General features: G+C 40.9%; 1 protein-coding gene across 1 annotated transcript in view; it reads right to left on the bottom strand.

The window, feature by feature from the left end:
• LOC127610084 (serine/threonine-protein kinase 32C-like) overlaps positions 1 to 12,664 on the bottom strand; it is a 55,686-nt gene that overhangs the window by 12,818 nt on the left and 30,204 nt on the right. Inside the window, exons 3-5 of the mRNA XM_052079812.1 lie at positions 9,931 to 10,082; positions 3,896 to 4,069; positions 736 to 773 (exon numbers count right to left, since the gene is read on the bottom strand). Of these exons, the coding sequence (XP_051935772.1) occupies positions 736 to 773; positions 3,896 to 4,069; positions 9,931 to 10,082 (364 nt within the window). The remainder of the gene's footprint in view (positions 1 to 735; positions 774 to 3,895; positions 4,070 to 9,930; positions 10,083 to 12,664) is intronic.

Genomic DNA, 12,664 nt, shown 5'->3' with positions numbered 1-12,664 from the left:
ATGGATGTTTTGTTGTGTTTTTACGCTGAAGCCAATATTCCACAGAAAAAAAACCCAATCCCATTACCAATTAATTGGCAGACAAATTAAATGTGTATCATTCATAAAATAACTTCCTGGTATATTGGAAATTATACATTTGGCCATTTATGACCTGATTTTATTTTTAGTCCAGTGTAATTGAGTGACAAAAATCAATCTTTCCATTAAATGATGGTAACCTCCGCATTTATTTCACTGGCGGACAAAATCAATTATTTTCGTAATTTAATGAACAATACATCTCTAACATACCTTAATGCAGGGGTGCCCACACTTTGTGGACCGAAGATCTACTTTTCGTTTTCCTTTCTGAATTCTGATTGTAATTTCCCCATTGCGGGACAAATAAAGGATATCTTAATCTTAATCTTTATTTTATTTTTAAAACATTTTTTTGTGAAAATGAGACTGATGAGAATGAGAATGATTAGGATGCAGCGTACATTAACACAAAAAAAATATTACTAGCATGTACAAAGACACACGGTTGTTTTTTTTTTTTTTCCCCAAGTAGATCCGACACTCCTCGGATCTACTTGGGACCTGTCTTAGATCTACTGGTAGATCAGGATTGACGTAATGGGCACCCCTGCTTTAATGTAATGCATCAAGGCCACAAAGGAAGACTCTAGCTAATAACTGGAATTCGGCAACCAAGCCAATTCGGTTTATAAAACCAGATGTCATCCTTACCTTGCTCATCCAATAGAATGTTGTCTGGTTTGACATCTCTAAAGGAGACAAACACAATGACTTTATTCAGTACGTGGAGTCAATGCCATGTCAGATAAGAATACAGTATGTTTCCATGTAGTAATACAGTAGTGCAATGTCTGTTATCAATCCTAGTATTGGTCTGGTAAATAGGAATCACTGAGATGACATGTGTATGGGAAGTACCAATTATTTGTTGTGTATGTGAAAAACCCGTGGGAGGTGTTTCAAGGCCTATGTACAGTAAGTGTGAAGTACATGTTGTTGCAACACGTGTGGTGTGGATGAGCATGACCATTACACGATAACAGGCAGGAAGTACGCATTCTGAATTGAACCCCTCCCAGAATGCATCAGATCTCACAGAGGCTCGCACAGGTTTGGTAGCATATGCTCAATATTAGTCAACCACGCCACTGAGTACATCTTAGTGGCGTGGTACATCAGTACATCATATTTGAGCAGTTCCCGGCACACTCAAGCCAGCCACATGATTAAAACAGAGCGGGATGCCAAATTAATTACACTACACACACTACAATGCATAACATAAGCATTCATGGGCCGATGACTTCCAATGTTTGAAGAACCAAATGCTAAAATTGTCTGCCAAAAATAAATAAATAAATAAAATAGGGGTTGGGATGGTGTAGCAGGCTGAAGGGGCATACATGCATATTCATGGGGAAACTTCGAAAGAAAAGCTACACTAATGTAATAACTCCTTTAACTTAATGAATCACATTTCCGTAACATTTAAGGTGTTTTGTAGCAAATGGGAAGTCATGGAATTTCTTCCTCGTTAACCAGAAATACCCTTAACGAGGAAATTAAATGAGCCAAGATGTTTGGTGCGCTAACATCCTGATGGATACTACACAAGAGGCACTCATGTCTTTTCCTCCCTGAGTAAAAGAACAAATTTTGCCTCCTTGGGCATAGCAGCAGCAGCAGCACAAGCAGCAGAAGCTGACTGTTGCTAGGAGACCAGAGACCTTCTTCCTTCAGATAATGCAACAAAATAATTGTGTGGCATTCTCCTGTCAAAAACTTGCCGATTGGAACAAAACTGAGGAGAGCTAGGGGTGGCCATGGTTTGGATTATGGCTGTGAGAGTAGACGGTGACAAAAGAAAGAAAGCGGATGTCAGTGGAAGGTATGAAATAAAGTAAAAAACTTTTCATATAGTGTCACTGTCAGCTCAGTTCGCAGTTTCCTTAAAGGAGCCAACCATCAAATAGCGAAAGGAAGAAACCCAACAGTAAATATGCATGGATATGGAATTTGCTTTCATCCTAAATAAGAGATAATGTGATGTTAATTGTTTCCTTGCAGATAAACACAAGTGCACTGTTCTCGACATGCACGCACAGCACACACTTCAGACAGTGTACCGCAGGCCAATTGAGTTCACACTTTTTCCTGCTTCCCGTGGTTCTAAATCTGGGTCTGCAGGGAACTACTGTACCTCGTTCACAAGCTTACAATTAATAGTGTGCTCAGCACATCTGAACAAAGGCTGCAGACTGAATGCTCAACATGGCAGCAGATGATTAATTGTTAAGTGTTAATCTAACACACAATACTTCTCAATGAAAATGCTGAACGATTAAGAATAAGAATTTACAAGCTGTGGATAAGTTATTAGTGAATAATAAGTCAGTCGGACAGTTGCATCATATTGCTCACACAGACGTCATTCAGACCAACAGCTGTCAATATACTGTAGTCTTACATTCATTCATTCATTTTCCGTACCGCTTTGATCCTCACGAGGGTTGCGGGGGGTGCTGGAGCCTATCCCAGCTGTCTCCGGGCAGTAGGCGGGGGACACCCTGAATCGGTTGCCAGCCAATCACAGGGCACACAGAAACGAACAACCATCCACGCTCACACTCACACCTAGGGACAATTTAGAGTGTTCAATCAGCCTGCCACGCATGTTTTTGGAATGTGGGAGGAAACCGGAGCACCCGGAGAAAACCCACGCAGGCCCGGGGAGAACATGCAAACTCCACACAGGGAGGCCGGAGCTGGAATCGAACCCGGTACCTCTGCACTGTGAAGCCGACGTGCTAACCACTGGACTACCGGGCCGCCTAGTAGTATTACAATTAAACGATATTTAAAAATAAACCTTTGAACAAAATAATGATTCTGATGTGGTCGGTTGTGAAAAAATTTGTTTTATTCTTGATCCAAAATTTCCGTCAAGCAACTTCAAAGTGCCGCATCCAGACAAATGATACGGAACATACACACATACAAAAAATATACTCGTGCGGCTGATGTATTGCCACTTGACATTTCCCATAGAAAAATCCCAGGCTCAGATTCCAGCACATGTTCTCCACCTCCAGTGATTGCTTAAAACTGGGATAAGTTTAACTCCATGCCTGCCCACGTCAGTTTGACAAGCAGTTAATTTGAGTGTTGTCGCTCTTTTTATACCACTGACATTCCATATGCTCCTGTCAACGCATTGTTCCTGGTTGACATCTGTGACGCTACAGTTTTAGCATAAAGCTAGCAAATCAAAAAGGAAAGGGTATGTATTACAATGGATATTGATCAAACAGCTGATTGATTCCAAGGGGAAAACAAATCTGCAGTGTAATAATTTGGTTTTAAAGAACAGTCAAAAAATGTTGACAGTTGCAGACTGTTTCTGAAAAATTACACACACACACAAACACACACAGACACAAATGATGCACTCTGGGATACAGTGGAAGATCGCTTACCATCAATAAACCATAAATCAAAGATAGAGTCACTAGATTTTCAAAATTGTCATTTCTCGGAAAATCCAATATACAGTAAATTCTCACCAGGAACTATTTATATCAAATGTAATCGCTAGTCAATCTGGCGAGCGGTTGCTGTGTTATTACTTTATCCGATGACATCTTGGTTGACAGTTCAACAGAGGTAAACACATCACTGCATTCAACCTTTTGTGCTCGGCAACTATTGGAAGCTGCCTATGCCGTTTCCCCCGCACCTGTCGCGCATTGTAACATTGGTTCTTGCAAATTCATTTAAAATAAAAATGAATCTACAATATTTGCACCAAGTGTGGCACAGAAAAGGCTGGTAGAAGTACAGTACAGGTAGGTGAAAATAATTGACTTCCTACCTGTGGATGATGTGCTGGCTTTGCAGGTAGTCCAGTGCAAGTGTCATCTCACAGAGGTAAAGTTTAACAGCATCCTCGCTGAATGAGACACTTTGCTGCAAGTGGTAACGAAGGTCCCCTCCAAGGAGCAGATCCACCACCATGAACATGTCCTCCTCATCCTGGAATGAGTACCTGGTGTGTGGTTTTGGTTGTAAAGGGAGAAGGACGCCACACTAAGTCACCGCTAGATTTTCAAAGAAACACAAGCTGCACACACAAAAGGCAAAGACGCACACCTTGCAATGACATGACAACGATTCATGCAGTACTTGTGCAAAGCTTAAACTGCATTTGTTTCAAAAGTCACGTTACATTAAAAAAAAAATAACATAAGTAACAGAATGCAAGATGTGCATTCAGAGTATGTTGCAATTTGAGGATGAATGCACCTTAAAATTGCAGTTGCAGAGATAAATGTCGGTATGTTTCGAGCATGCCAATTTTTGGAGTTAGAGGTGAAAGTGGACTTTCCTGAAAATACAAATATACAATATAAATCTCCGTTCAAGTTCTTTTACTCAAGCCATGACCACTTGAACGTGTTCCTAACACGAGTCTATTGCATGTATGTCAGCTTGCCTGTCTACCCGTTTGAAAATTGCACTTGGGCCAGGTCACGCATGAATTAGTTTACACAATTCATAGATGCTATTCAAATACTCTACATTCAATGATTAATCTGCGTTTTGTGTGCACACGTGCACACTTTGTGGCTTCCGTTCTCGCAGAAATGTCAAAATCTTGTTACTGTTATTAGTGTTCGTGCGTCAACATGGCTATGTTCGTGAAAGCAAAACAACAAACTCAAACGCGTGTTCGTTCAATATTGTCAACTAATACCCGGATTAATTTTCAGCAATTTTTCCTTAATTTTCCAGAGGAAATTTCATGAAAATCCGGAGGACTTTCATCTATATGTAGTGAATGTAAAAAACGAAAGTGTTGCCATTTAAAAAAGATTGATTTTAATCAACTGGAAGCTGCTTTTGCACCACAATTTGCACCTTTGTTAATCAGGTTTACTAAACCATGCAACATCAAGTTAAAACACAAGCTCAGCAAGAGAATGGGGATTTGAAATGCTTCACGTCATGGCCTCTGCTCCATAAATGGACCAATCCAATTTGCGCATGGGTGAACAAACTGAATACAGTATAAACAAATACAATACGGTATATTATTTTCGAAAAGTAGGCAGAATGTTGTTTTTTTTTTCAATATGCAGAGGAGGTGGTATTACACATTATAATGTGCCACTGGCTTCTTCTTCTTTTATTTATTATTTATTTATGTAACCAGGTGAACCTTACTTAGATGCTTATAGTGAAGGCTTCCTTGTTTAACAAATGTAGCACTGTCACTTTAAGAGCCACACTAGATCAAAACACGCAGGAACATATGCAGCGTGTGAGAATCAGACCAAAAAGGGTGACATGCACGTAAAGGAGGGTAGTCGCTGAACTGTGCCCACTGCTTGTCCCAACTTGATACACCCGTGATGGTCCTCGTAACCCTGGCGATATTCAGGTAATTGGTAACTAGTTTACCATGACGCATGTTAGGTGTTAATTTTGGACAGATGATTAATTAGTTGAATGGTATTTGTAGAGCACAATATCTGGAGTGGTTTGGGTTGGAGTTTGAAATCTACCACTAGTGAGTAGTGTGAACAGCTGTACAGCGTAAGTGTTCGCAATGTTATAAGATGTAAATATGTTTTTTACTGTAAATTATATGAACTGTGTTATCTGTTCTTTAGAGGGGAGATCATTTGTGTTTGACCACGTGCTTTGTACACACCCAACACACCGGAACATATCGAGTAAGTGTGGCTGCATCTCAAAACATTGGGTTGTAATGATTATTTGTTCTGCACTAAGAAGTATTGTGGCTTGTAAATAATGTATTTTTATTTCTGTTTTCCTATTAAGCAAGCCACTGCTGTTGTCTATTGTGGCGTAATTCTCTGTAATCTGTTAAATGATTTTCTTTGATCTCTTAGATCCCTTTTTGACCTCTTTTAAAATTCAGTTAACATCTCAGTCTTTCATCTTAATGCTGAACAATTTTTCATTGTTCAGTCGGGAATAAAGCCCACCTAAAAATTATTTTGTGTCCAGTCCAGTCTTTCCAAAGACCCGGCTACATTTATTTATTTACAATAGTGAATTATATATGTCTCGTATTCACATTCTGATCATTCCTCTTCAGATGCAATGCACTGCATCTATAAACTAGGATTTTTTTATTTTTTACTGAGAGTTCTTGCTTCAAAGAAAAAAGACATTCGAAGCACTGTTTGATCATTCTTCTAAAAGCCTTTGACTTACCCTTGACTTTCATGTGATTGGACAGATAATGGTTGGTTCTGCTTTGTATTGCTATTAAATAATTCAAAATTACATTTCCTCCTGCATACAAATGGTTGGCCAGTCTTTGTATGATACATGAAGGCTAGCAGAACCAAAGATGCAAAGATCATCTTCAATATAGCAAAGCCTCAACAGATGGCTAGCCCCAGGATGCAGCATTCCTCATCGTCACCCTTTTATCACCTCATGGGCAATATCTCCTCACAGGGTCCACTTGACCAGACAGCTTCCTCTGCTCTGGCACTCGTTATCTCATTGCCCCACATTCATTGAGCTCGTGTTTCTATATCAAGCACATAGCACATGTTTGGAATTGCATAAAAAAAGTGAGTTATTACAACAACCCTGAATCTAACTGTGCGGTATTTAAAAATCAACATGTATGTAGTGGTACATGATCAAAAGCTGAGACAAGTTAAAATCTTGGTGAAGAAGTGAATGCCTGAGGTTTACGGAGGTCTGTTCAAAACCAGGAAGAGGGCACTTTCGGTCAGAACAGGACTGGCCTGCTCCAGTCACAGCAACAAAATGAGGAAGGTTACTTCACTAGAAGGAGAACAAGGAAAGGGCTGCAATAATCAGGCCACAGTGACAAACGAGCACGGGGAGGCAGGGAACAAGGAGCTATAGAAGATGAGAGAAAGAGAACAGTTTTGTGCCAAGGAAAGATACACATTTGTGATCCTGTTGGCTGTGTTTGGTCTGCAAAATTAAGGCACCCTATGTCAATGTAGTTGACGACTGGCTAGTTGGAAGTGACTGCCTCCCTTCACCACAACAGACTTGCAGTGGCTGAAAAGATTTCTCCAACTGTGTGATTGAGCACTGTCCCTGCTTCTCAATACCTGAAGGCATATCACCTATTGTACCTGTACAATGTAAGTTGCCCTGCTTTCACAACTGACTCTCTCATTTGTATTATACCTTTCCCTCACCCCCAATACAATAAAAGTAGCAGCACTGTGCCAATAACACACGTCACCCAAGTTATAACAGTATGGGAGGTACACTACTTTTTAGACAAATGATGTAAGTTTAAGTCAACTTGTTATGAATTCTCACTGAGGGTATAAAGGGTGACTTTGTTCCACAATTGCAAAAAGGCCTCATTTCACCCAAGCTTGAAATCAATATTCCTAATGGAGCCCGAGCAGGCCGCAGCAGATCTATCCTCGGCACTCCTTTTGCTCAAATTTGATTTTGATGAGAGGATGAATAAACAAGAGGAAAACACCATCACATTACCCATTTTAGTTTAAAAAAAATTGAGATATATATTTTAGGACTTCCTGCAATTACACTAGTTAACCTTGCCGCTCAATCAATGGTTCAACAAAGCAAAAGGCAACATCCGTTTGACGTTGATTCCTTGGGGAAAACTAGTCATGCTTTTTGAACATTTTGTTGTCGTGCTTCAAGCAAAATTGTGTTTTCTATGTACGCACGATTATTCACGAACCACAGAATGGTGAGAGATGACCTCTAAACTCTAGGTTTGAAACATGCGGGAGAAAGGAAGAGTCGGTCTTCCCATGTGCTAATCCTTGGAAGGATTTTACACTTGTAGAACACAGAACGCAATCTTCATCCCGCCAACATAATCCATTAAATGTTCCCTCGACTCCTACACATAGTTATGCAGTGAGGGACTGGATGGAGCAATTACAGTATGTTGTAAAGTCAACATCAGCTCTGCAGCACAACTGATGGGATTCACCAGGTAGCCTTTTAATTAATTTGCTTTGCAGCTGCAGATACTGGTAGTACAAAAAACAAAAAAAACGCCCAACTGATTTCTGGATATCTCCTTGAAAGTCAGAATTAACTCTCCGTGTGTGGGTTAAGGACAAAGTAAAAATCCTATTTACAAATCCTATCGAGTCTAAATACATCATATGACCAAAATATTGCCCTAGCGCTGGTTTAAACAACTCTCCTGTTTGCTCTCTCCACGACGGGAGAAATTATTTACTGTGACAGCTGTTTGGTGTGTTCCTGCCTTCATAGTGGCTACGGATGTGTATGAGGCTCCCTCCTAGCATGGTCTCAAGAAAAGCACTTCTAAAACGATATCAAAGCTGGTGTTTCTCACATGTTTGCTTGTGGGAATAAAGAGATCCCCAATTCCCCAGTGGCTCTATTGCACACCCATTAACAATTACTGGACTGGCCTGCCCAATTGCTTAGCAACAGAAATTCCAACACTAAAGGGGTAAGCTCATGAACATGGAATCTGTCAGATCTATAGGGTTTTCGTAGTCACGGTTGGTGAATTAATTGCATTTCTAGCCATTATAAAATGAAGGGGTCGGTGGCAAGATGAAGCAGAGGCTTCATTAGTCCTATCTCATTACCTGTGCAGCTGATAGGCTGTCAAGCAGAATTTAATAGAGCGGGTTCATTGCAATGCAGACTAAACATGATACACTGAGCATTTTGATAAAGAACTGTATTAAAACTGGGACAGAAATAAGTTATACAGAGTACACACACACACACACACACACACACACACACACACACACACACACACTCTTCGTCGAACATCATCATTTTAGAAGCTTTCATATCATGTTCTCTTGAAGATCCAATTTGTTAATCTGTAAATAAAACAATTAAACTATTGTTCAAACATTAGCAGTAATGGTGGGAGCTTTTTACATGCTTGCAAATCCCAGTCACCTCTGGGCAATCAGACTATTCCTGACATAAGAGTACTTGGGTCTTATTAAGACTGGGGAATTATGGCTTCAAGTGAGACGGCAAATGGGGTAGTTTTTGTTTCCATATTGGATGCAGATTGCAAGTTGCTCTATTACCTACAAAGTAATTCTGTATCTGTAGCAGCAGCGGTAAGCAGAGCACCAGGGTGCACAGCAAACTAGAACACAGAAGGCTTTGGCAGTGAAACACTCGTGATGGGAATTGAACTATAAAAAAATGATACAAGCACACTACTGTACATAGATTAAAATGGCCTTCATTTGATCTAGCGCAGTGGCTTGTAAAGATGGGCACAGCCTCTCACAATTAGACTCAATACTTTGTCTCCACACATCTTGTCCCTAAGTGCATATTATGAGGACATCATGCATGATGTGAAAGGGACAAAATATTCTTGCCGCGTGTCTGGAAAAGATGGATGCACGCAATATCATGCTACCAATAACAGGAGAGTTAAGTGCTTTGTGCAATATGCCATGAATGGCGTGCCAGGTCCCCAATTACATTTAGAAACGCGTCCCACCCGGAGATGAGCGTTGAATAATGAAAGCAGCCGCCACTCACTAACTTATCCAACTCGAGGGAGAACCGAGGTCAATTCAAAGCACAATTATTATCAAATGTGTAAGCGTGCTTCCCGAGTCCAAAATATCTTGTGTAAATTATCCAAGTTAATACCTGTGATGTCTGCTAGGCTGTGCAAAAGTTTTCTTCCTCTTCGTGCCAAATGAAGTGTTTGCAGTACGAGCTGCATTATATTCACAAAGAATGTACTGTAACTCTTTCAAGTTTCAAGCAAACATGCATCCCTCGAGTTACTTTTGGCTGGACATACATGCAGACAAGGGACATAGCTTTGCATTCCACATTGAAAGGGTAAAAACATAAGATAGTCACCAGAGATTTACTAAAAAAACATGTTCAATTTCCTGGAGAATCTCAAGCTCTCTAAAGACGTTTCGGACCTCATCTCTTTCTATACATTGTTGTTTGTTCATGTATTTCATGGCGTACATCTTCTCCGTGTCCCTCTTTTGCACGATGCATACCTGGAATGGAAGTGACAGAATGAAGTGAAAAGAGAATGTAGAGAAAAATGGAAAAGAATAGGTAAGTCGTCATTTTAAAGCACATATCATAAAATACAATGTCTGATTCAGAGGTGGACACTGCCATCAGTCTTGACTGCTTCATTCCAGACTGAGGGAAATTTTAACATGGACACAATACACAGATGCTTTAAACACATTTAAACTTAATACTGTGTGTATTGTAGTGCCTGTAACCATGCATGTGGTATGCCTTTATGTGTTAGTGCCTGGTGGGATGGCGTGTGACGTATACGAGTCTGCGTGTGTGAGTGTCTAGGCATGAGCAGTGGATGGTGGCAAGCCCCACTGTTAAAATGATTAATAATAAAAATAAATCAATGACTCAATATAACACCAGAAAAGTGTAATTTTCTGTCTGTTTTGATTATGTTTCAGCTCCATCTGGAGTTGGACTTGAAACAGCTGGAAGGGCAGCTGGCTCGGTACACCCTGAACTGGTTGCCAACCAGCCAACCATTCGCGCTCACGATCACACCGAGGGATACATTTTGGGGGGATGTAGTGGCAAACCGGAGAAAACCAACACAGGCACGGGGAGAATGTGAAACTCCACACAGGAAGACTGGGCCTGGAATTGGGCCAATGACTTCTAGTAGTCCACCACCATGCCACCCGCATGGTATTTTTTCCTTAATATCAAGGAAAGATGTCAAATTATGTTCACAAAAATAAAGTCTTAATGCAGGGGTGGCCAAACCGCGGCTCACGAGCCGTATGCAGCTCTTTGGCTGGTTCAATGCGGCTCTCGGGCTTTCACACGACAAGCGCTGAAAACGTCTCAGCAGTGGCGATGCCATTCAAACAAGGTGGTAACTACACAGAACGTACTATGTCAGCCTATCATCAATCCCGTTACTGGTGTGCGTGGATATGTGCGCGACTGCACTGGTGGGCGCCCAAGTGAGTGCGTGCGTGTGAGCGCGCGCGTGTTTGTGTGTGTGTGTATATGCTCGCATGTGCGCAATCGGGTCGTTCCTGAGAAGTTGGTCCCTTCAAAGTCTATCTTTGTGTGTGTGTGTGTGTGTGTGCGTGTGCGTGTGCGTGTGCGTGTGCGTGTGCGTGAGAGGAAGGGTATGATGTGGCTCTTTGCAGTAACACAGTAAAAAAATTGGCTCTTTGTCTCTGACTGGTTGGCCACCCCTGCCTTAATGCGTGAGTTTGCAGTTTTTAGCAGTGACACTTCAGTGGCACTGATATACTTATTGGACTCGGGCATAGTGTGTTCTTTAAAAAAATTAAAATAAAAACAAAAAGCTAAGTCGGCCTTGAAATGAACGTCTCTCATGTTTTCACTTGCATTCGTTTCATCACAGTAGCTACCTGCTCAGCTATAATTGAGCAACATACATTACCAATCATAAAATTGTATAAGAAAACAGTTTTTTGTTATATTATCTACACTAGATAGGTTCTTAAGAATTGTTAACATTGCTTCGTGCACTTGTGTTTAAAAATCAAAGAATCTCCACTGGACTAAAAAGCCTCTTTATCAGTTTATTGGCATCGGTGAGACAAGATTCACGACAACCCCTCAGTGTTACAACTCACAGCTCCTGGCCATCCCTCATAGCAAGATGATCATTGCACTCATCACAATACCCAGTTCTCTATGCTTTAAGCAAGGCCATCTGCACTGTACTGTGATGGAAGGGAGTCTAAATAAACCCCTCCTGCAAACGAAATGTTGTTTGAAGGTCTTTCTTTTATGGTTACAAAAACTTACAACCTCTTAACGAGACATACACAACCCTTTTTTTTATGTTAAAAACATTCCAGGCCAGTGGCAAGTACTTGGTTGAACAGCATGCTGTCTTTAGAGACACTCTGGCATTTCAGTGGTTCGGTGGACCAATTTTAGACTGCTTCATAGCACTGAGACCTTAAGTATAGCATTCAAGGCAAGGATTATGTAACAATTGTGAAAGCTACCCTGAGCTTCACACAAAGAGTAAGCACAATGTGAACTGCAATAATTTCACAATACAGAGAAAGATGATAAAAGCCATGACTGGGAGAAACACAGATCACTTCGGTCAAACTTAAGAAATTGAGAAATTTTCTGAAAGGGCATTACAGTGCACTCCGCTTAATAGAACACCGGTTAATAGAGTAATCCGCTTAATAGAGCAAACGGCTCTGGAACAGATTTGCCTAATGCAATTTCCTATAAAGATACTCCGCTTAGTAGAACAGATCTCCGCTTAATAGAACAGGCCGTAAGCAATGAACATTGTAAACTAGTGGTTTTCGAAGTGTAGTGATACTGTACCACTATCGCGAGAAAACGCGGTAGTTCTAGCCGTATACAGTAACAGGTAGCACGCGTCACTCCACACATAGACACAGGCACGTCACAATGGCTTCAACTTCATTCAAGAGACGAGGGCTATCACCTGCGGATAAGAAGGACATACTCAGACGATACGATGCATTGCCGGATTCTCAGAAGGTACGCCCACGGTTTCCAGGACTTCCCTCTTATCCAGCGCATTGAGAGGGAAGTCAACCGCAAAATTACG

The sequence above is a fragment of the Hippocampus zosterae genome, chromosome 11, assembly GCF_025434085.1.
Source record: "Hippocampus zosterae strain Florida chromosome 11, ASM2543408v3, whole genome shotgun sequence".
In the NCBI taxonomy this organism is placed as follows: domain Eukaryota; kingdom Metazoa; phylum Chordata; class Actinopteri; order Syngnathiformes; family Syngnathidae; genus Hippocampus; species Hippocampus zosterae.
The sequence above is the reverse complement of the archived record's forward strand: the minus strand, read 5'-3'. Positions and strand labels throughout refer to the sequence as shown.